Source organism: Ursus maritimus, unplaced genomic scaffold (genome assembly GCF_017311325.1).
Source record: "Ursus maritimus isolate PB19 unplaced genomic scaffold, ASM1731132v1 scaffold_20, whole genome shotgun sequence".
NCBI lineage: Eukaryota > Metazoa > Chordata > Mammalia > Carnivora > Ursidae > Ursus > Ursus maritimus.
Window position 1 is genome coordinate 5,773,936 of NW_024424453.1, and position 23,785 is coordinate 5,797,720.

Sequence of the window (23,785 nt, forward strand, 5' to 3'; positions counted from 1 at the left end):
CTAGCTACTGTTCGTTGCAGTTTTCCGTAGCTGCACAGCGTTCCATTCTCACATTTTTGGCCATTTAAGCTGTCTGTTACAGATTTTTTAAATACTGAGGAAGAGAGTCCTTATGTCTACCCTATTCTTTCTGTCATTTATTTGTTCAGTGGCATTTTTTTCATTGCAAATTATATGCCAAACTATGTGTTGGATGCTGGGGATATGGAATCCTTGGCTATACACACACCCTCACTCACACTTGTTGTTTTTTTCAGTTCCCAGCCTTGTAAACAAATGACAGCATAGCAGTGCAATAACTCCATTAATGCGGGTGTATATCATCAGATGTTGTTGGCTCAGGGAGGGGAGAAGAGAAGTTCCTTCTACAGGGCTGAGTCATGGGAACTCCCCCACCCCGCACATCTTTAGCCCAGGCGAGCTCTCCTTCTTGTTCAGTCTGGGCACTCAGGATTTCTTTCTCTTCTCTTTCCCTCCTTCCCTTCTTGTCTTCTCACTGCTGGAAATGTCCCACCTGCCTCCCTTCTCCCTGCCAGCCTGGTTCTAGCCATTTTCTCTCCTGGCCCCGCTTCCCTTTAGGGTACATTATGCAAAGCTCTCACTGACAGGTACAAGAAGGAAGAAAGGAGTAAACCCTGAAACTGTTTCTCCCAATTTCTGCCACCCCACAGCTAGCTGCCTTTTAGGCCATATCAGCAATGCAGTTAGCTTCTTTCTCTTGCTCCTCCACCAGCCATGGTCCTCCATTCACAACTGTAGCTTGTAAAGCCAAAGTCCTAGATACTTTCTTTTTCGTTCCCAAGATGCCGAAAACTCTGTGTGTGTGTGTGTGCACAATCATACAGAAAACACAAGCATTTTAAGTGGCACATCACGTCATGAAGTGAACACATAGATGTGTTCACCACTGCCCAGGTGAAGACATAAATCAGGGCACCCTAGAAGCCCCTCTCATACTCCAATACTCAGTCCTGCTTCTCCTTCCCAAAGGAACAAGAGATTACTTTTGCTTGTTTGTAAACTTTATAAAAATAGCATCATGCAGCATATAATCTTCACGTCTGGCTTGTTTTGTGCAACATTGTTTGTGAGATTGATCCACATTGTTGTGTGTAAGCAGTTCTTTCATCCTCATTGTTCACGGTTCCGTTATACGATTACAGCACATTTTGTTCATCCATTTCTTACTCTTAATGAGCATGGTAGTTGTTTCCAGTTTTTGCCTATTACAAATAATATGCAACGAATCCTTCAAACTTGATACGGAAAGAACTAGCAGTTCCACCATTATTTTTTTCCTGTTGGAGTCACTTAACAAGGGGATGGGGTAGGTGAAGGAGCCAGCCTGTTGAGCCAGCCCTGTGGATTTTCCATCGTTGCCAGCCCTAAGTACCTTTGGAGGAACCAAAGACTGTGCTCTTCTCCAGGGACCTGAACACCGAAGAAAAAAACCCATAGGATGGCTTCTTTTGTGAGTGAGCTGATTGGAAGTGGTGATCTTTGGTGAGAAAGAAGAAAAGAAACCAAGTCATGATGGGAAGCTGGCTTGGTTCAGGAAGAATCCTCAAGGGGGTGGACAGTTGGTGGCTCAGGGTTCCCACATCTCTCCTGTCCCCACTCCCCTACCTGCCCTCACCTTCCGTTTGTTGAGTCTCTGATCTGCCCCAGGGCTGGTCCTGGATGGCTTCCCACGGATGGAAGTCTTTCTGTCCTGGCTTGTATGGAGGGGATTTTGGCTTCTAGAGCTCAGTTCTGAATGAAGACATTTTCCTTGGAGTGGGCTTTAAAGTTATGCAGCCCCCTGGGAGGTTTTTGTCACCTAGTAATACAACTGCCTGGACAAGGGGACTGGCTCTTGTGGCCTAGGGGACTGAGGTTTTCTTGGGGGAAATGCTTAGGCCTCTGGACTCAACACAAGCAGTGTCTTAACCTGCAAGTTGTCAGAGGGTCGCACAGGTTCAGGCAGTCCCCATGTAAGACGTTGCGGGTGGCAGATTCTGGGACCCTACACTATTGACTTCCTCCTCTGCTTTCAAGGTATCAGTCTTCCCAAGATGGAAATGTAGAGACTACTCAGCAGATTGGATAATTGCCACTTAGCGTCCTGGGGGTTACCATCAGTTTGGTTACAGAGTTAGGATTTCTCCACCTCCTTGACCTTCCTCATCTCCTGCTTCTCTCCCCCTGACTACACTTGCTTTCCTCCTGTTCCTGGACCTTGATCCACTCCTTCCTTGTCTCAGACAGGAGCTGCCCCCACTACTCCCAGTTCTTCTCTCTTGTCCATTTCTGCTGTCCTTTGTCGCTCAGTTTAAATGTCACTTCCCCAGGGAGCCCTCCCCAATTCCTCAATCTTAGAGGAGCTCTCTTGTCATTCTCTCAAAGCACTTCCTGTCTCAGATACAGGAAGTCAGGCTTCCCCATCAGGCTGATGGGCTGGGGAACGCACAGACCAGCTGCTTTGTTCACTCTTATCTGGCACACACACTCCACACATGCTAGTTGAATGAATGAATTGATGAAGAAACCAGGAGACCTGACACAAGTTGTGAGATTGTGTCTGTTTATAACTTGCTCTGTGATCTTGGGTATTTACTCACTTACCCTCTCCTAGATTCCCATCTCCCCCTGTAAAATGATGCATCAGCCTGGAAGATCTTGTAGGTTCTTTTCATTTTCAGCTTTTTTGAGCCTAACAGCTAGAGGATCCTGTTTATGGGGAGGCAGCGCTCTTTGAAAATGCAAGATGGTCTTAGCATCATGGCTTAATTGGCTGTGTAGTTAGTCACATGCCTGTGATCGTAGCATAAGAGCCCAGTTCTTCCCAGTTCCTCAGAGCCTGCTCTGGGCTAACACTACAGCTTATGTTTGTTTTTAGTTTGCTCTTCCTGCTCATGTACAGATGTATTTGTTTTCTGATCTGTCTCCCTCCTCCATCTGGGTGCCCCCTGGGGACAAGGTTCATGTGTCTTGCATTACTTTTATATCCCCTCTGCCTAACGCAGCACCTGTCATATGGTAAATAGGCATTTGTTAATTGAGTTGATGGAAAAGAGATCTATATTATAGAGAATATTACTTGCATTGGGACTATGCCCTGGGAAGTATAGTTATTTCACGATTGTGCATTTTAACTCTAGTTTGTGACTAACAAAATCTTTTCCACTTTCTTTAACTGATTTACTTATGGGTTTTACTTTCCTTGTTATGGTCCTTTTTCTAGAAGGTTAATAGGGGCTAAAAGAAGTAAAATACCGTTAGGGTTAATTCTGGTGAAAAGTTAGTTAGAAGAGGATTTGGGACTTATTATGGATGTAATTATGCCTAAAAACTCTGTTTACCTACAGTTGAGAATTACCTCCATAGGCAGTCGGAACCTTAGTAGGAGGAAAGACTGGTGTTTTGTCGTTATTCTGCTTGGCAGAATTTTTAGCTTTTTGTTGTTAAACTGTACTGATAAAGACTTGGGCTCTGCAGTCCGATGGACCAGGATTCTTGGATAAGTTACCTAAGATCTCTGAGCATTATTTCCTCTTCTGTGAAATGCGGATACTACTAGCCCGGTGTCAGGCACTTAAAAGATGGTCGTGATGGTTAAATGAGCTAATCGACATAATGCCACGTCCTTGGCTTAATTTCCAGCGCACTGTAAACATTTAACAAATACAAGCCATTATCATATTAAGGTTTTATTTTTACTTTAAGGATTGTTAAAAATCTCTAGGTGGACACTTACTATTTATGGAGCCAGGTTGGAGTGAAATCATTCTGGTGCTTAGGCTGCAGAGTCAAGCCGGCAGCCGGGGTGGGAGAAGGGGCTTCCTGGGAGGTTGGAGTGCTTGCATTCTGGTTCTCGTGCGTCCTTCACTGGCCCCATGTGGGTTTGGCCACGTGACCGAACATCTCTGAGCTGAGGCATCCTCATCTGCACGTGGGGTGGCAGTCCTTGCCCTGCCAACCTGGCAGAGCTCGCATGAGGAGCTAGTGCTCCCGTGGGTCTGAAAGCGCTTTGGAAGTTTTAAGGTCCTGCGCCTACGTGAAGATTTGGTGTTGCTCTCAGGTTTCATTTCATTGCAGATATGACTTAATTCTGACAACAATTGGTTTTACTCATTTGCACATAGTTTCATAGAATCCACATTTTCCAACAAACGTGTAATAAACACCCTCATTTAATATTAGCCCTTTGAGGTTTGAGGACTGTTCAGGGATTTTACTGTGCCAAGATGCAGGGTGTTTTTGTTTCCCCCTTGCCCTAAGGGGAAGGGGCTGCACCAGTCTGGGGCCTGGAAGCTGATAGGTATGAGGCAGCATTTGTATTTGATGCTGGTGTTGGAACTGCAGTAAGATTCTACCTAGTAATAATGCCGGGGGCCACGTCAACACTGAAGGAGTTTCAAGGGCTGAGTCGATGTCCATGCCCCTTTCCTACTTATCTTCAGCCCCTGAATTACACTGAGAACATTTGAAATGGGTGCTCTCTCGCGATGGTTGCTGTGGTTTTACTTTAGAGCAGTGCCCACGGAAGAAGAGAGTGTGGGCACCTAGCATTCATGCAGTGGCAAGAAGCCCAGTGGGTCCTCTAGGGTCTGCCTGCCCCGCGTGGCTTCCCTGAGGCAGGGCTGGGGTAGGTCGGGGAGCCGCCTTGGGGGCGGGCTCCTCCTCATCGGGTCTAAGCCCCTCCCAGTCCCTGTCCCGGGATTGGTGTCGGTGTTTCTGTGCAGGGAGCTGGCCTTCTACCCCACAGCCTCACTCATCACAACTTGGACACCACTCACTCTCACCTACTTCATGGAGAAAATAAAGGTTTTATGCAGAGGCTTTCTGGATTTTAGCAAAAGTTGTGATACGTAAGCAGACGAATATATGTCTGGAAACAGATAAGCAGCTGCAGAAAGGGGAAAATGAAAGTGCTAGGAAGGAGAAGAACACAGTTTGGTTGAGAACACAGAAGTGGGTTTTAACTAGGCGCATTTTGTGCAGTAAGAATGGACAACTTTCAATCCATGTTCTCATAATTATCTTCAAATTAAAAGGCATAGTGGCTGCATTATAAGAGGTAGGAGTCAAGAGAAAAAAGATGCCGCGGTTGGCTTGTTCTTTTATACATTTCATTAAAAACCATATTTTAGCCTTTCGTAGTTTCTTGAAGCATTTCCCAATCACAAGCTCACCACCACGGCCTGACCTTTTGAGCAAGAGTTGAGGATTAAAAAAATAAAAGGATTTAAGTCTGAAAATGAGACTATATGTATTTCCTAGAACCATGGAGCTTGGGAAATACCAAATACTTGGGGGAGTTTACCAGCGTAAAATCTTGAGTCAAGGAGGTTTACAACATCTGGGGGTCCCAACTGACTTGGGGGAAGAAGAGGAGGAAAAGGGAAAGCAATTGGTCTGCTGCCTTTGCTGTCTTGGTCTTTAGTTTGCTACCAGGGTTGGGATTTGGGGGTGGAGTGGTGGGCAGGGAGGGAAGGCATTGGGCCAGGCAAGTACATGGGCTTTGAAGTTATAATGGCCTAGAGGCAAGTGCTCCTTTTCTAGTTGTCAGCTCTGTGACCCTGAGGAAGTTAATTAACCTGTCTGAGCCTTGTTTTGCATTTGTAAAATGGCCCTCAGAGGCTTTTTGCGGTGATTAAATGAGAAAATAAAGATTTTAAACACGTATAAGTGCAAGTAACGTCATTGTTGTTTTCTTCCTGTCTTTTCATTTATTCATCAAAGATTCTGATTCCGTGGGCCCAGAAAAACTGTTTTTAGAGGGTACCTCACTGAGTGGCTCTAATGTTCCTCAGACTATACTTTGAGAAGTGCTGTTCTTACATGATGAATAGGAGTTTTGGCATCAAGGGGAGGGAAGAGCTGTCATTATATGCACACACAACTCCAGGGGGTACCCCCACATCATAGTACATGTTCATGGAGCCCCCAGAGTTGGGGCACATGACTTGTGAGGCCATAGGCAGTGATCCTGGATGGGGGGTGGTGATACAGAGAGTGGGGTGTGTGTGTGTGTGTATGTGTGTGTGTTATTCAGGGAGTGCTTGGGACACTGCGGATCGTTCACTCTGGGGGAGCGCACAGGTGGGAGACAAGGGAGCTGGTTGGAGGTCCTTGCACGCCCTGCCAAGGAACTGAGGTTTAGCCAGAGCCGCGAGAAGCCGCAGAAGGGTATAAGCAAAGACAAGATTAGACCACACTGATAGTCACGTGCTGAGCCAAGAGAGGGAGACTGCAGGCACGTGTAATAAGTATGCGAAAATTACCATCAACTAACCAGGAGAGAGCCAGAGAGAGAGGGAGAGAGGGAGGGAGAGAGAGAGGGAGTGCACTTGAACTCAGGCAGAGAGTGTATGTTGAGGAGGGGACAGATTTGAGAGAGTCTAGAAGGAGGCTCAGGAGGACTTGACTGGCTGCTTGATGAGGAAGAGGGGCAGGAGCTGGTGATGACCAGAGGTTCCAGGTAGGTGCCCCGGGTGGGATTCTCTGCGAAGGCAGGTCAGGCGGAGCAGGTTCTCAGGAAGAGGGAAAGCAGTGACTGAGTGCTGACCGTAATGAAGTTAAAGTACTGAAGTGCCCTCCAGGCCCCGGGCACCTGGAACTCAGAGGAGAGGCCGGGGAAGGAGGTGCAGATTTAGGACCAGAAACCCTGGTGTGAAGGGGCGCCCTGAGGCAGTGTGAGGTGGGAAGAGGAGGGTGCACAGCGTGACTCCAGGTCATGTCACTGCCTGAGAGGCTGGAGCGGATGGAGCCAGGGGATGAAGCGCACGGAGAGGGGAGAGGTCACTACAACAGGGGAGGTGGGGGGTGGCAGCACGCCAGGTAAGGAGGGACGTGGCAGCCACGGAAAAGCCTGCCACCTACTTCATCTAATGAGGCCGTGGTCACTGAAGACTGAAGAGGGCCCACTGGGTCTGTTGGCCGGAGTCACCGGTAGTGTGGGAGAGCAGAAGCCAGGGAGCTTTGAGTCCAGGGGAGAATGGGGAGCCGGAGGGTGGAGACCATGTGCCTAGGGTACAGAGAGTTCAGGCCGTGGTGAGGACAAGGGAGAGACCTTCTAGTTACATGCTTGCTACCAGAGCCCTCAGTGCTCAGGGTGCCATATCTGAGGGAGGAGGCCAGAGAGGCAGATTGAGATGATCTAGGAGAAGGAGGGTGACTCACAGAACCAGATGGAGGGCTGGAGGCCAGTGCAGGATGGGCGGTTATGACTGTGTGCCTAGGGATGTGACAGAGGAAAGCCAGATGGCTGGGCACGAATGGCAATCCCGTGAACCTTGAAGGTGCGGTGCTGGCTCCTGGGGGTGTGACGGGAGGAGAAGGGGGTCAGGCACACCTGAGAAGTCCCACTGATGTGTTTGGCTTGGCTGTAGGTGGAGTCAGGCCACAGGTGGAGAATGAGAGGGGCAGGAAAACCATTGAGGAGGGATAGAGTTCTTGAATTTGCAGCATTTCTGGAGAAACAATATAATGATCATTTTGAAGATTTTTGTAATTTATATAAAATTAGTATCAGTTTTTTAAAGTCTTTTTCTTTTCTCATTCTAGTGATGACCATCACAATGCCTCTTCAGAAGAAAAAGGTATGGTACTCCTAAGTCAATGTTGAGTCATTCGAAAACTTACACTGTATGAAGCATTTGCAGTTTATTTTACTTATGGACTGCAGCTGGTTTGTTACCTTCAGGCATTCACCGACTGCTGGCTTGCAAGCTGGCCTCCCTACACGGCAGACCGCTCCAGCTTGGTAGGTGGCAGTTTTCATAAGCAAGGGAACTGACACAGCAGGCTGGTCTTGGTCTGCTTGGTGCTTTGAAGCCGGGCAAATGTTTGTTCATGCATTGAGCATGTGTGTCGGGATGGGTCCTGGGGACTCAAGGTGGTAAGACATGGCTCCAGGCCTGGCAGACGAGCAGCGAGACAAGCAGCGGCTGTTTGCCAGTCAGATAAATGTAACAGGAGGGATCACAGAGGAGGCGTGGCTAACTCCGTGGGGTGGACGACAGCAGAAGTGACTTTGGGCTGGGTCAGAAGAGATCCTTGGGCACTCTGGAGGAGGGGCTTGGGGGAGGGACTTCCAGGCAGTGGGAAGGTATCTGGAAAGGCTTGGAGAAGGAGTGGCAATCATCCTGGCATTCAAGTTTGGGGAACAGGGGAGTGGTTAAAATAGATTGATTCTAGGCGAGTGGTTCTCAACCCTGGCTGCATGTTGCAATCATCTGGAGACTTTAAAGATAAATACTGCTGTTCAGGACCCACTCCAGACCAGCTAAATCAGAACTTCTAGGGAAGGGCTGAGTCCAGGGCACGGATGTGTTGAGAAAGCTCTCCGGGTGATTCCAAGGCACCACCGAGGTTGAGAGGCACTGTTCTGTGCTTCTAGCCCTGGAGGACCATGGCCACGTCCCATCACTGGATTTCCCAGCATCTGTCCCTACATAGTCCGTGCCTCACCCTCCAGCCAGGCACCTGCCTCCCACTCCCCCTCTTTGCCCACATCCAGTCAGTCACCAACTCCCAGGGGTTGACCTGCTGGAGTAATAATAAGCATGTGTGTAAGTGGAACAACGTGGTTCTGGCAGGTTCCGGCCAGACTGCCGGAGCTGAAATCTTAGCTCCAGACTTCCTGGGGGCGGGTGGTATGGCGGGGGTGGTCTGGCCTCCGCTTACATCACTGGACAGTCGTGAGGAGAAATGTGTAAATACATGTGAAGCATTTTACATAAATACATGTAAAGTATACATACACAAAATGAGTAAATAAATATGAGTCAGTGCATGTAAACGAGCAAACATGTATGCGTGCCTGGCACACGGAGCACTCAAAACAAGCTATTAGCTGCTGTTACTGTTGTTCTCATCATTATTCTCAGATCTTTTCCTTCCTCCGTGTAACTGCTGCCACTCCTTCCTTATGAACATGGAGAGGGAGGGTTTGAGAATAATGCTAATAGCTTTCCATGTACGTACTTGCTGAATCCTGAGCCTGCGTGGAGGGGGAGGCAATGTCTGCACACTGGAAGGAGGAGGGAATGAGGAGTGGGAGTGGGGGAATGAGCCTGGACGGCAGGTGGGGCCTGGGGAGCCCCTGAGGTCTGCCGGGAGAGGTCCAGGCGTCCCTGGAGATGGAGGTCAGATCCGATTGGAAAGTGGGTGCTGTGCCTTCTGAGGGCTCTCGAGGGGAAAGGAGGCTGGGAATGGGGAGTGGGGCCTGGGGTGTTAGCAGGGCCGCCAGTGGAGAGCCCTGAGAGAGGTAGGAGAACCAGGACAGACTTCACGGGAGGGCCATGTGGGCAGGAGGGAGTGTCTACCTGTGGGAGCCATTTTCTGGAGGTTAATGGTCCTTTAGGGACATCAGGGAGAGGATTTCCAAGTAGCTGTAGAAACAGAAGTGTGACTACAGTGAGCTGAGGCACTGAGTCGGGGGTGAGGAAGTGGAGGGAGCATTCTTTTTTTTTTTTTTAAGATTTTATTTATTTATTTGACATAGAGACAGCCAGCGAGAGAGGGAACACAAGCAGGGGGAGTGGGAGAGGAAGAAGCAGGCTCCCAGGAGAGCAGGGAGCCCCATGCGGGGCTCGATGCCAGGACTCTGGGATCACGCTCTGAGCCAAAGGGAGACTCTTAGCGACTGAGCCACCCAGGCTCCCCTGGAGGGAGCATTNACTCTTTCCAGGAGTAGTTGGATAATATGGACTACGTTTGTCCTGTGCTGTGGTCAATGGCACGTTCACTCCAGAATTTCTGCCCGGTTGTGTCCTTGGCCTCGTGCGTGTGAACTGTCCAGATGTGCAAATGCAGGAGCCAGACAGGAGCAGTGAGGGCAAGTCATGGCTGGGTAGGGCTCGAGCAACAACCAGATAAATGGGTACTGCAGCCAGAGGGTGTTTGGAGCTCATACTTAAATAACTCAAGTATGTTTCATCCAGTTCCAAAGAAAAATAAGCCCCCTCTTACAGGAACCAGACTAGTTTTGGACTCAAAGAAAATTTATTAAATTAAGAAGAAATTTGTTGAGTTCGGATCTATTTTATAATATGTATACTTTAAAAAAAAAGTTCTTATTTTTATTCACTGTGTACTTCCCCTGGTGTGTTTCTGTTCAGGAGAGGACAGCAGCTCTGAGAGCAGCTCGGAAAGTGAATCTGGTGAGTAATGTATGCCTTTCCTTAATCATGGAATTCTGGTGAAACCTCTGAGCCTTTATTTTTATTTTAAAGTAATACGTCCCTTATATTGTTTGAGGACCTATTACCAGCGTGGTTTTGTGAAGTCCTGAAGAAGTACGTACATGGTAAACACTTCCTAGTTGGCAAGCAAAGTGGGAGAACAGGATGAGCTGAAGAAGAAAGGCAGGAAATGGTTGCTATTGGCGAAGGCCAAACATTTTACCTATTCTCCCATTAGCCCGTGTTTCCTCTGGGTTGTCAAAAGAATTTGATTTAGACTTTTTTCTTTTTGTAGATAATGAGGAACCAGAGCCAGAACAAACAAGTGAGTATATCCTTCCTCTCGATTTTATTTTTTGTTGTTGAAGAAAGGGAAGGATCGCCTTTGGGATTTTTAAGTTACCGATTGCTTGTTCGTTTTCTTGTTTCTGTGCAAAATTAAGGTAAACATTAGGAGACTTCTCTCCGTGTTCTGAAAATGCGAGCTCACGACACCGGGCGTACAAAGCATGTGCTTGTGATCTGCATCGAGGCCGAGACTGTCCGTGTGCAGCTCTGCTCTTGGGTTCCTTGAGGAGGAGAGATTGAGGGGCCGGCGTAATCTGCAGCGCAGCCGCAGGCGGCCCTCGCTTCCTTCTGCGGTGCTCGCTGCTCCCAGATTAGGGCAGGCTGAACTCTTTGCTGCTGCAGACGTACCATTTGTGGTTTAGAGTTTCTGGCATGCTGTTCTCACTATTTGTGAACAACTCGAGTATGAAACCACTTGAAGGGGGTAGATTCTAAATATAAAATATGGTTTTTGTCTAAAGTTTTGTGAGTGACTAAGCTTGTATTTTAAGTGATTTTATTTTAGTGTAGGATTTTTTCCCCCCAGTTCTTAGACTATGATCTGCCTGTGAACACTGTAGCAAGGCAGTCAGAGGGCTCCTTTGCAGTACTTTAAAGTAAATGAAGTCTCTTCACTCAGAAGTCCTGTATATAATCCGATTCTCTCTGCAGTTTCTCAGTGGAGAGCCTGTGATGGTAACTAACTTTCTTGCAGTCCTGTTATACACTGATAAGCTGTAATAATGTGTGTAGCACCCTCATGGAGATGTCATATTCTGATACCCATGAAGAAAAAATGTGTGCCAACCATCTCACCCCCAATTCTCTGTACATTATGGATTATTTCATCCTTCAAAGTGCAGTCAAAAGTCCAGCCTCCATAGATTGGGTTCAAATAGAAATGAAATTAGAAAGCTGGTGTTGGGATCAGGTTTCTGATATTATCCCTGGTAATAACTGGGTAAGGGGCCATAGGGACATGGAGTCCAGAGTCAGGACTCTCAGGATCCAGGAGCTAGGCCTGGGTCAAGGCCTCGCCCAGGCAGGCAGTGTAGGTAGAAGGCATTTGGAGTCAGTGAGACTCAAGATAGGCTCAAAACCGGGTGGGCGGCTGCAGTCAGTGTGGTCAGCAGGGCATATGTAGAGCACGGAGGGGCTGGCCCTTGGATGGATTAGACATCTTAGTATTCTTTGGCAATCAAAGTGCCCTGGCATCTTCTGTGGGTGGGCTGAAGATGTTTGTCCTTGGAGCCCCAGGTCATGGAAGAGGTCCTGCCTTCCCCAAGATTATTTCCTTTGTTGAAAGGTCTTTGATCCTTCCCATTAGGAGAGAGATCAGAGAGGTACCCTCCCATTCACCTCCATTCTCAGGTCAGGTGGAAAGACCAGGTGGGCTACCTTGAAATGATTGCTCCTCTGTGGGCTATCTGGCAACGCAGGCCCACCCATCCTCCTCCTGAGTGGATATGCTTTCTACTTACAGGCATGAACTCTGGGGTCACCTGGGTCTTACGGATTGAAGGGTAGCTGTGGTTGATGAGTTGGGGAGAACCGCATCAATTTCTCTGCTTCGGCTGGGAAGACCTGGTCAGAGACTTCGTGGTTAGGATTCTCTGATCTCTTTCACTTTCTCTGCTCCTAAGGCAGAAAACCATGGGGTGTGGATGAAATATAATGTAGACATATAGCCAATCAATAATTTAGAATTTTATGATCCTTTATAGGACAGTGACTGAAGAAATATGATTGGAGAATGGTGGTGCAGGGGTTGGGTCAGTATTTTGAATCTATAGTGTTCTGAGTCTAGGACTCCGAATACTTTTAGTCTCTATTTACCACGTTACCTTAATGCTATTTTTAAAAGCTGGTTCTCTTGTAAGCCCTGGTCCCTGGATCCTGGCCCGATAGGCCAGGAGATCAGTCAGCTTGTGTGTCCTGGGCTGGAGCTCTATTCTGGGGGGTGTCTGTATCTCCTGGGCATTGGTGATGGCATAGGACTTTGTATATGTGTTGAGGAGTGCCTTACCCATGGGGTGACCCTCCCCAAGGTTGTTTAGACCTTTACAATATAAAACCAAACATTTGACACAGTAGGTCTTGCCTTAAGTGACAGGGTTGTTGTCTAGAATTCTTGAATTTTTTAATAAGTTCCACCAATCACCATAGCAAAATAATAGTTAATAATAGTTATCTAATAATTACTGAGCATTAGGGAATAGTCATTTAATTTGCCTAGATTTTGGGGTGGTGTTATTATTCTAATCCCCATTTGATACATGTGGAAAGTGAAGCATGGAGAGACTTAGTAATCACCAGAGAGCCTAAGCTCATGGAACTAGTTTCCAGTGTAGATAATAGAAAAAATCATTGCTGTTCCCTTTCTTTCTTTCCTTTTTAAAAGATTTTATTTATTTATTTGAGACAGAGAGAGCGAGCATGAGTGGGAGGCGGATAGAGAGAGGGGGGAAGCAGGCTCCTTGCTGAGCAGGGAGCCCAACGTGGGACTCGATCCCAGGACCCTGGGATCATGACCTGAGCTGAAAATAGAGGCTTAACCAAGTGAGCCACCCAGGCGCCCCTGCTCTTCCCTTTCTCAATACATTTTTGTCTTATGGAATTCTAATCATTCAGAAAATAGCGACTGAGCACTTACCAGGCCTTAGGGATGCAGTCTTCGTGAAGCTTACATTCTGGTAGGGAGAGAAACAGGAAGCAGAAAACACTAAACTACAGTGTGCTGATGGGGAGATGCCCTGAAGGAAAATGAAGGGGGCAGAGTGAGTATGTCAGGCAGGGGGAGGGGGAGTGTGCGTGTGTGTCAGGAAAGCCTCTCAGGTAAGGGGATGTTTGAGTTGAGACCACAAGGATGTGCCGGGGGGGGGGGGGGCAAGCGACATGAATATTTGTGGGGGGAGACAGTACGTGCAAAGGCCCTGAGTCAGGAGTGTGCTTTGGGGTGGAGAAATGGCCGGTAGTGACTGAAGGGCAGCAGATGCGGGGAGGCAGGCAGGAGATGAGGTAATGGAAAGCCAGGTCATATAAGGCCGTAAGGAAGGAATCTGCATGCTAAATCAAAGCCTTACAGTCGTTCCGGTTTAAATGTGCCTAAAATCAGTTGTCAGTTCTGTCCAAGCTGATCTCTAACCCTAATAGCTGGAGGGCTGATGCCAGCCAAGCATTATCTTGGGCCATGAACGAATCTTCAGTGGGGGCTGCAGCTCTTCCGTGGAGACACTGGCCGCGGTGAGGTAGAACTAATGGAGAGATTGCTCAGATACCCCTTCTTGTCTTCACAGATGGGGAGCCAGGAGGGCCTTGCACGGAAGTTTCTGCTCAGAGTAAGAACCGGGCAATGCGCTTACCCTCTGGTTTCCTCTGCTTCTCTCCCACGCTTGTATGAGAGGGTCAGGTGTAAAGGATGATGACAGAGCCTTTGCTGCCGCATAGAAAGATCACATAAAGATTGATGTGCCAAAATGGGGTACCCTGAAACTCGAGTCACATTCAAGCTCATTTTCACACCTTAGACTTACAGTGGGATTGACAGACATAATGTGTCATGTGTCATTGGATTGACTCGTGGAGGTGTTTAAATACATGTTTAAAGTTCTGTTGGTTGGGAAGCTGAAGGTGGGCTCGGATAGTACACGGTTTACCCAGTAACTGACTTGTGCCGATGCGTGTGTGATGATCTTGTTCACAGCGGAAGAGTGGGAGGATAAAGAATTGCCCAAAGATCCTTCACATTCAGGTATACACTGACGTTTTCCAAAATACTCTTTGAAGTATTGTTATTGCTGGGAGGCATGTTCCTTTAAATTTTGTCATCTGGTCATATCACATATATTTATTAAGAAATTTGTATTTGAGGGGCGCCTGGGTGGCACAGCGGTTGAGCGTCTGCCTTCGGCTCAGGGCGTGATCCCGGCATTATGGGATCGAGCCCCACATCAGGCTCCTCCGCTAGGAGCCTGCTTCTTCCTCTCCCACTCCCCCTGCTTGTGTTCCCTCTCTCGCTGGCTGTCTCTATCTCTGTCAAATAAATAAATAAAATCTTCAAAAAAAAAAAAAAAAGAAATTTGTATTTGAAAACGCCTATCACGTTCATATAAGTAAAACTTTTTCTCTATCGTTTAGAACTTAAAAAAATCCAACCTTACTGCGAACACTGTAATGCTGAAAATGTAAGTATCTTTTCATTATAGAATATGATTCTCTAATTTGCTTAAAGAAAATACCATTTACTTGTGTATTACTTGCTTATATGTGTGTACTTTTTCTCCAGAAACACAATGAACAAGTGACCCCCAGGCTCCTTTCCCGGGAACAGTTTTTGTAAGTAATTGCGAATAGAGAAGACTTAACATCATCAGTAATTTAACTTCGTACATAAAAATGACCCCAGGTAGGGGAAACACCAAACAACATAACTAATTTCACACACTTTTTGTAATTACTTGGACTATTTTCTTTGGTAGTGTTGCTTCTTCAAAATGCTATAGAATTTCATTAGTGCTTTTGAATGAAATTAAAACAGTGAAATTAAAACACAAATAATTTTAAGAAGTCCTCTTCTGACCAAACATAGGACTAAAAAGGTGTTCTTATCTGTCCAATGCAGACTGAAGTTGGACGCAGAGGGAACTTACCAGTGCACGGAAACTGGTCTGATGTTTGAGGTTAACAGAAAAGTTGACATCAAGTATTGCGTTTTGTCCTGGAGCAAATATGCAGACCTGGTTGTTAAACCCTGGGTTGTCGGTGGACCCTTGTTTGATGTTAAATGTGACCCAACCTGTCTTACCTCCATTCAGTTTCCACATTCCCTCTGCTTGGGTCGTAAGTACTTGTTTCCTAAAAGTCTAATTTGTACGTGCGTGTGTGTATATGTGAGAGTATGTGTGCAACCCGTGTACCGCCTCGAGCGCTAATTTACCTTCATATTTTAACAGACCATGATGCCAACATGACGTTCAAAGTCTTACATGTTAATAGTTCTGGAGCCTCGTTAGAGTCCACTGTGGATCATTCTACAACCCACGTCAGATGGCGCGTGAGCTCCCTTTCTCCTGTGGGACCTGTTATTCAAAGTGAAGAGACAGTTTACCACCACGGGGCTGTGATTCTCTACAAAGCCATTGACCCTAACCCATCCTTGTCTTTTCGAGTGTACATAGCAACCAATAATGAGTCCTTCATCAAGGTAAAGTTAATGAAAATGAAGAATAAGTGTTGACTGCTTTGTGTTCAAACATGATGCCATGTGTATGTGGGTACCCTTCCTGTTGATTGAAGTGTCCCCCCGCTGTGGGTCTCATTTGGCACTGCTCTAAGAGGTTATAGGGTCAGTGCCTACGTGTGTGCCAAGTCCTCCAATTCCTGGAGGGCGGTCATTCTTATCTAAGGAGAAGGGGACAGGGCTCTGGGACTTCAAAGGGAAGGAATGCAATTCACAGGAAAATGAAAAAGAGTAAGTGTTTGGTAAACAAGTGTCTGCTGGGCCACTCAGAAGCCATGGGACATAGAGGACTTTGATCACACAGGCCTTGCTGCGTTCCTCCCTGTCTCCTATACCTAGTTCATGTCCTAGTGTAGTTATCTATGGTGACAGTTCTGTCCCTGGAGTAGGCTCTCTATCCAAATGCTTTTAGGCAGTTGTTGGGGAGGTAAAGAGCTTTTCCTGAATCTGCTGGGTTTGGATTGCTTTTTTATTTTTATTTTTTTTTTTATTTTTATTTATTTTTTTTTTTTAAAGATTTTATTTATTTATTCGACAGAGATAGAGACAGCCAGCGAGAGAGGGAACACAAGCAGGGGGAGTGGGAGAGGAAGAAGCAGGCTCATAGCGGAGGAGCCTGATGTGGGGCTCCATCCCATAACGCCGGGATCACGCCCTGAGCTGAAGGCAGACGCTTAACCACTGTGCCACCCAGGCGCCCCTGGATTGCTTTTTTAAAAAAATTGTTTGAATTAATTAAAAAATCCTGTAAACATACAGCATCCTATTATTTTCAGGTGTACAATATAGTGATTCATCCATCCTATACATTACTCAGGGCTCATGATGATAAGTGTACCCTTAATCCGCTTCACCTATTTCACCCGTCCACCCACCCTTGATTGCTTTTTAACTAAGAATAATCTTCATGCCAAAGTGGCCCATCTTGGGGTAGCCGGCCCTTGGCCCCCTTCAACCTCAAACTACCTATTTCCACTGTTCTTAGGTTATAGTGTTTTGATGGCTTTAAACATAGGTTATATTGATTATAATTGGCAATCTATATTAAAATTTAAGAACTCTATTAAATAATAGGTTTTTAGTTTCTTCCTAAGAAGGTAAAATATGCTTCCTATAATTTTATTAAAGTTAATACTTTCAGTTGGGAAACTCATCTTCAAAGTAGTGTAAAAAGAATCCCATGTAAAGTAGAATTAGCATGGATTTGGAATAAGTACTATTATTCAATGAACTTTGTATTTCTTAAAAGTAAATTCAATTAGTTAAAAGAGTGTGATCTCTACTTCCTGGGAAGCTGGGGTGAGGAGCTGATCGTATGTCTGGAACAGTAGGACCATGGCATGGTTAGGGCAGGATGTGCTTCCTGTTGATGCTGTATTTTTACACCTTCTTGGGTTGGTTCTTTTTTCCTGTGTAGGAAGATTTCCTTGCACTTTGCATTCAGGAAACCCACATTTCATGTTCAGCTGTACAGCTGTTTTACAAGTGAGCCTGGGCCAAAGTCTCCATTTGCCTCTTTGGGGCATTTGAACTATGCCCATAAAAATCAGCGAGCCCTCTGGGACAGTGGTGAAACTAAGGGTGGAAACACGTAAAGTGCTGGGTAGAAGCAGGCTCTGGGTAAAGTGGAACTGTGTACAATGAAATAGTTGCTTTCTAGTCACACGATGGGCAGATAATCAATACAAATGTGTAATGCTAGCACTCATTTCATGTTCTTAGATCCTTCAGAAGCAAACTTTCGGTGCCATACGGGGCGCGCGTGGTGCTTTTGGCTGTAGTGCTTGGGCAGAAAGATGTTTGGAGACCTAGAAGCCTGCAGCGCGGGCCCAAGGGGCCTTATTAGCCTCTGCGGTGTTTCTTTGTAGAGCGCTGTGACGGTTTCTCCATCGCTGTTGTTCTGTAGGGGGGCGGCAAGATAGCGCGGGGTGGCACGTGCAGCGCCTGGGCACTTAACACTTCCTACAGTTGCTGCCGGGGCACGTCACAGCCGAAACCTATTTCTCCCTTTAGGATATTTCCAAGTCGGTAAAGCACTCCTCTAAGAAATTCATGAAAATTGACAAGCCTCCTGTTTGCCAGAAGTTACTGCAGAATGGGAAGAAATACAGATTGATCAGTGAACCAGAAGCTGAAATCACCCCAGAGGTATACATTTTAAAAAACCACTTGGAGTCGCAGCAGGGATGTATATTTTGTAGATAAGATTATTTTGAAGCCTTTAAAGAAATGCATTTTGTTCTCATTTTTAATTTATTTCTAGGAAAGCAATTGCTTTGCTAAACTTGTAGTTTATTCCAAAGATGCTGTTGAATTTCAGAATTAATCTGCCACCATTGCAAAAATTGACTATTTAATCTTTTTCCCTTAAAAAAGGTTTTAAATTTTCTTGAGGGTTTTTTTTATTATTATTCTTCAAACAATGTTAGCTTCAAAGGAATAAAAACCTGAAGTGTAATTTTAAGTCACAGAGCACTGAAGGTTAATGGGAAAGAGTTGGTAACAAGGATATTGGCTTTTTTTTTTTATTGGAAGGCGTTTGAAAGATAGTTATGGGAACAAATTGTCATTAGATTTCAACTATTCACTGTACACACCATGGCGTTTGTAAGTGATTTTGGTTTCCTGTAAATGACGAAGTTCTTTTTAAAACTTATTTTCATTACGTGCTCTGAATGGGTGCTGTAGCTTATCTAACCAGGCATCTGTGTAGAAACTCTTTTCGTACACCTCTTTTTGTTTGTTTTATGGTTTGTGAAAAATTGAAAACATGTTTTGATTCCGTTACATTACACTATGAAGCAAGAGGGAGCTGATTGCAGTGACCCATGTTGCATTATTATATTATCAGAGGCCTCGTGCCCTGTAGAAGCAGTCAGGTTGGTCAGACCGCCTTCCATACCTTCCTTTCCAGTTGCAGAGGGTTTCTTCCCACCTGGGGTTTTTTGAGCTTCACAACAGTGAGGCTGAAGAGACTAATGTGCACAGTGGGTGAGCGAACTGCCTGGGTTCCATACCCAGGTGGCAGGTGAGCCTGGCCCTGAGCCCAGTCTGCCCTTGGCCCCTAATGCCACAGTCTTTCCCCTGGGGTCTGAGAGGTGGATTCCTAGCCCTTGTGAGCTGATGCAGCCCTGGCAGATGCTACTCAAGATGACTGAGGAGCCAGCTGCAGTCTTGGCTGGGAGGTGGAATTAAATTCGAAGGGTTTGCTTAGAACACTGTGATTCTTGGCCTCTGCTGCAAAATGGGATTCCCAGAGGAGCTTTTAAAAAACTCTGTGGCCTGGGTCCTGCTCCCAGAGATACTGACTTAATTGGTCTGGGAGTGGCCTCGGCGTTGGGCTTGTTAAACTCCCAGGGTGACTGTAATGTGCGGCCAAGATTAAGAGCCACTAGGAGGGGGAATAATACACGTTGCATGGGTAGATCTGTCTAGGAAGGGACTGAGATGGCCCCCAGAGGTCTCGCGTACACAAGATGATGACCGTGGGAGGGCTTTAAATAGTCTAGTTCTGTCACCAGTCGTGTGTTCTCTCTTAACCAAATTTCTGGGCTAATGGGGATAACTCCCAGTATTGCCCTAGTGATCATAAAAGGTAACGGTTTTGGGGTACTCTGAGAGCTGTGAAACTGTTAAATCTAAGGTGTTCTTACTGATTTTAGAGCATTAATGATTTGTATAACTGACATTTGTCAAAAGTACCTATTACAAGTCAGTCTGGGATAAGAGCGGAAAGCTGAGTAAGTCATGATCTTTTCCCTCAAAAGATGCCAGTATAGAGAGAGAGACATACTATGGTCATGTAAAGAAATAATTTTAACGTGTAATGTGGTACTACCATAGTGATGGGTGCAGTGGGTTTCTAGGAGGGGTTCCTGTGTGATGACATTTGTTCTGGGTTGGAAGGGAGAGGGATTCATGGGAGACACAGCCCTCCTGGAGGAGGGAACTGTAAGTGCCTAAGTGAGGTGATGGGGATATGCAGCTGGGCTCGAGGCACCAGAGACATGGGAATGGGAAATGGGAATTCAGACGGCTTTGGGAGAGAGAGATCTTGGCTTCGTAGGCCTTGGTGACCCATGGTGGGGTTAATGCTAGTGATTTGTAATGGAAAGGCAGAGGGACAGGGTAAGACTGTTGGTTTTTAAAGATGACGCCCAGTGCAGTTCAATGATTTTTTTTAAAAAGTAGATTTCTCCCTCCAGGCTTGCTAGCTGGTCTGGAGAGGAGCAGAGGAGGCCCAGGGCATGGGGCAGTCTCTGCAGTGGGTAAGTGTAGTGGTTGAGTCAGAACACGTGGATGCAAATTCAGTTCTCCCACTTCCTAATGTGGATTTGGGCAAGTTAGTTAGCTTCTCTGACATCCTTTATCTGTAAGATAGCCATGAAAGTGTTTGCTGGGGCAAGGTGAGGAACGAGGACGAAACGCACAGTGTAGTTCTGTAAATGTCGTGAATCAATTCCAGGCTGTGGAATGATCGAAGCGAAAGATGGTGAGGAAGTTTAAAAGTACATATGAAGGGTGATTAGTTTGGGAACATGAAACACTGAATCCAAGAAAGGGCTGAAAAGTTACTCCTTAAAAAAATAGGGCCAAAGTACTGAAAGCCTCAATGAGGGAGAAAAGCAGGTTGGAGTAAAGAGGGACTAGAAAAAGCAAGAGAATCAGAGGGTCTGTGATTAAGGAGTAAGATTTCCAGCATCAGAATTTCAGTGAGCATCCAAGTCAGCACTGACCCTTCTGTTATTCCTTATTTGACATTTCATGTTGTCAACGAATGCAGCTTTTATTTAAAAACAAAAAACAAAAAAACCCCACTTTTTTTTTTTTTAAAGGAAATTGAATTTGTTGATGGTTCACTTTTAAAATTGAAAAGTTACATTGAAGTGTATTTGGAGCAACCAGTGGAGTTTAAATTACTTTTGGTCGAAATGGATTCTGAGGAAATTGTATGGAAAGCAAAACTGAGAGAATGTAAGTGTTTTGTATCTTGAATGAAAAGTCGGGTTTGGGGGGCGGTCGGGGTGGGAGAACAGGTAGAGTGATTGTCCGTTTCATTACCGTAACATCTAAAAATCTGATTAAGAGACGCACAGACCCTGGCGAGGCTCGGGCTCTCACGCGCCCACTGCCAGACCCCTTGGTCGGTGGGCGGTTCAGTGAGGTGTGGAAGCTTCGGGCAGCAGGTGGGCTTAGCCAGCAGAGGGTTTTATTTTGTTTGTTTTTTCCCTTTACCATTCTGAGGTTTGGATCTCAGGGGTTTTAATGTGAATTGGGGGCGTCCTGACAAGGTCTGTCCCGTGACCTGGATGTGCGTCTGCGTTTTGGCTGATTCCCCGTCTCGTTGATCTGCACACGGCGGCTGCCGCTCTGTACGGTTACAGCTCTGCTGTGGGCGCGCATTCCCCTTCTCTAAGGTTTCCGTGCTGGGAAGTCCTCTGGCAACCACCTTTTCCACATCCTCTCCTGCCCCGGGAGGAGTTGGAGAGGGCTGCCGCTGATGTGGACCGCTTCTGGAAGAGGGGACCTGCAGGGGGACACCCCAGAGCTGCCCCTGGTCACCTCCTCGGGCAGGCCTGACCTTGACCTCCAATTCTCTTTGAAGGAAGTTTTGAAAACAACAGACATATGTCTAGTGAGCACATTTTGGAGCCAAAAGGGAGGCGGAAGAGTGGTTGGGAGGGAGGTCCTGTGGGTTCTAGTTCCAGCCCTAGAATTGACCAGCTGTATGTGGGAGCGTGGGCGAGGCTCTGAACCCGCTTGTGGCTGTTGTATCCTCCTCTGCAAATGGCACTGGGGTCCCTCCTGCCAATGCCACATGTTTGTGGTAAAAATTAGTTTTGCATCATTTGCATTTTGAGTTATAATACCTTAAACTCTTTCCCGGTGTCAGATAATCCAGGGTCATTCCAAAAAACACCGGTGGCAAGTGCCATTAGCTGGATGTCAAAGGAGTTTTAACCCACTCTTCTATTCATTTCATCCCCCAGAATTTTTATTCTGCTGTACAAAGGTAATAATAACAAGGGTAATGATAACAAGGGTCTGTTAAGTGTTTTGCAAGTCTCTTTATCACCTGAACGACATTTGAGTCCATTTTCAGCTAGTTTCTTTCGTACCCATTGGGTCACGTGTAGACAGATGAACGAGGTCCCTGCTAGTGATGACGTGGGGTGAGTGCTGGGTGCTGGTCATACATTTATGTCTTTCCACCGTGCGCACTGCTGCCTGTTAGAGTCTGCATTTTCCTTGTCTCTTGATACTCTAGCAGTGAAACCTGATTGAAGCATTTTGGAATTCTCAGTCCTTGTTTAAGCATGAGCCTTTTCGGTAGATGGGATTGATTTCTTATTCTTAGTGTTAAACTCTTCAGTTAGCTAGTTTGAAACAGGCCCTTCTATCTGAGCTGAAATTATTTACCCGTAAATAGTCTTTGTTGGGACTGGGTGTTAGGGATTGTGTCCTTTTTCTGGGTATTCATTATTTGTTCAAATAAATGAACCTGAAAGATATTACTTTTTGGTCACAGCTAATGCCGCTGTAATAGAGGTATTTAACATGTAGCAATCTGAATAACATATTTTCTGGCTAAGAGTAAGTCTCTTTGTCATTTTAAAGACCACTTTATAAGACTTCTTATGTTTCGTTTTTAAAAACATATTGAATAATACTCTGCATTGTAAGATGTTTCTGGTCTCCACTGTTTGGGGGGAGGAGGGGCTAAACTAATGGTTAATTGAGATTACTCATCACTATTAAGGCATCTTCACCATAGGGACCTACGGAAGGCCTGCATGAGGCATAGACACCTCATAGAGCAGGGACGGCGTCTCGGACAGGGGAGCTGGTGTAGAGTCACAATGATGTGTTCAGAAAGAACTCCCCAAGCACAATGTTCCAAAGTACAGGATGGTAATATATGAGATTGTTTTAGGCGGAGTACATATAAATACATTTAAAATAAAAAATGTTCATCTTTATGACTTCCTTATCCATACAGCAAGTGATACCAGTGTTCTGTTTACAATAGTTAGAGATGTAAAGAAATACTGAATAAATAGCATTTCACCTGGCATATGGGTTTGGCAAGAATCACGATAGTTGTATGCAGATGACTTGAATCTGGGAAACATTTGCCTTGCACGACCTGTTGGAAGGAGTGCTCAGTATTTATCTCAAAGATATGTGCATTGGCATACATACCAAGTTAAAACCCCAAACTCACATTCGAACTTCAGAGAGATTGCCAAGACTGTAGAGCTTCATACACTTTCATATATTGATTTAAATCAAGTTTTGTCTACTTCCAATTGATGCTTATTATACTTTAACAGGTGACTGGGTTCAGCATGATCAGAATCAGAACATTTCAAAAAGAACCACAAATGGTAAGTGCTGGTTAACTGGCCGTTGAACGAGTTTTAGCTGTTCTTTTATTCCTTCTATCCACTAGAGTTTTTATTTTGCTGGGCAAATGTGGTATCCTTAAAGATCTGCTAAGTGTTCTGTAATTCTCTGAATCATCTGAACCACCTTTGAGTTCATTTTCAATTTGTTTCTACCTGAATGTTGATTTCTTAAAAAATCCAAGTTAAATGTAGGTAGAAAATAAGAAATATAAGGGAAAGCCAATTTGTTGATTTTTTTCTTTTAAGGTAACAGGCGGCGAAAAATGACTGGCAGCTTACCTGATGAGGACGTCTATGACAAGAGAATGAAGCAGGTTGACACTTCCGGTGTGTAAAATGTTATCAGTGGCTGTAAATTATTTTCCCTGGTTTCCCCCACTGATACTCGTTCAAGCCCGTGCTGTTGGGTCAGTCTACTGGAGCCACATCCCAGTTGTGCCTGCCCTCCCAGATACCTTCTCCCTATGTCCCAGCTCCTCAGGCCGGGAGAAGGGTCCTGCTTGGTCTGCCCCACCCTTTCTCCAGTTTGAGTCCCCACTCCACCCCTTCACTCAGTCTAAATAGAATGGGGCACCAGGGGGAGCTCCCTTACAGCCTGCAAGGGTAGGGGCCATGAACTGTCCATCGTTACGTTTCCTGTG

At 45.9% G+C, this 23,785-nt stretch overlaps 1 protein-coding gene across 1 annotated transcript in view; it reads left to right on the forward strand.

Moving 5' to 3' along the window:
- LOC103677367 overlaps window positions 1-23,785 on the forward strand; it is a 70,933-nt gene that overhangs the window by 41,455 nt on the left and 5,693 nt on the right. Inside the window, exons 3-16 of the mRNA XM_040636574.1 lie at window positions 7,549-7,583; window positions 7,688-7,747; window positions 10,107-10,148; window positions 10,465-10,494; window positions 13,793-13,834; window positions 14,200-14,247; window positions 14,634-14,680; window positions 14,782-14,831; window positions 15,118-15,335; window positions 15,449-15,699; window positions 17,749-17,883; window positions 20,571-20,709; window positions 23,070-23,123; window positions 23,391-23,471. Coding sequence (XP_040492508.1) covers window positions 7,549-7,583; window positions 7,688-7,747; window positions 10,107-10,148; window positions 10,465-10,494; window positions 13,793-13,834; window positions 14,200-14,247; window positions 14,634-14,680; window positions 14,782-14,831; window positions 15,118-15,335; window positions 15,449-15,699; window positions 17,749-17,883; window positions 20,571-20,709; window positions 23,070-23,123; window positions 23,391-23,471 — 1,232 coding nt within the window. The remainder of the gene's footprint in view (window positions 1-7,548; window positions 7,584-7,687; window positions 7,748-10,106; window positions 10,149-10,464; window positions 10,495-13,792; window positions 13,835-14,199; window positions 14,248-14,633; window positions 14,681-14,781; window positions 14,832-15,117; window positions 15,336-15,448; window positions 15,700-17,748; window positions 17,884-20,570; window positions 20,710-23,069; window positions 23,124-23,390; window positions 23,472-23,785) is intronic.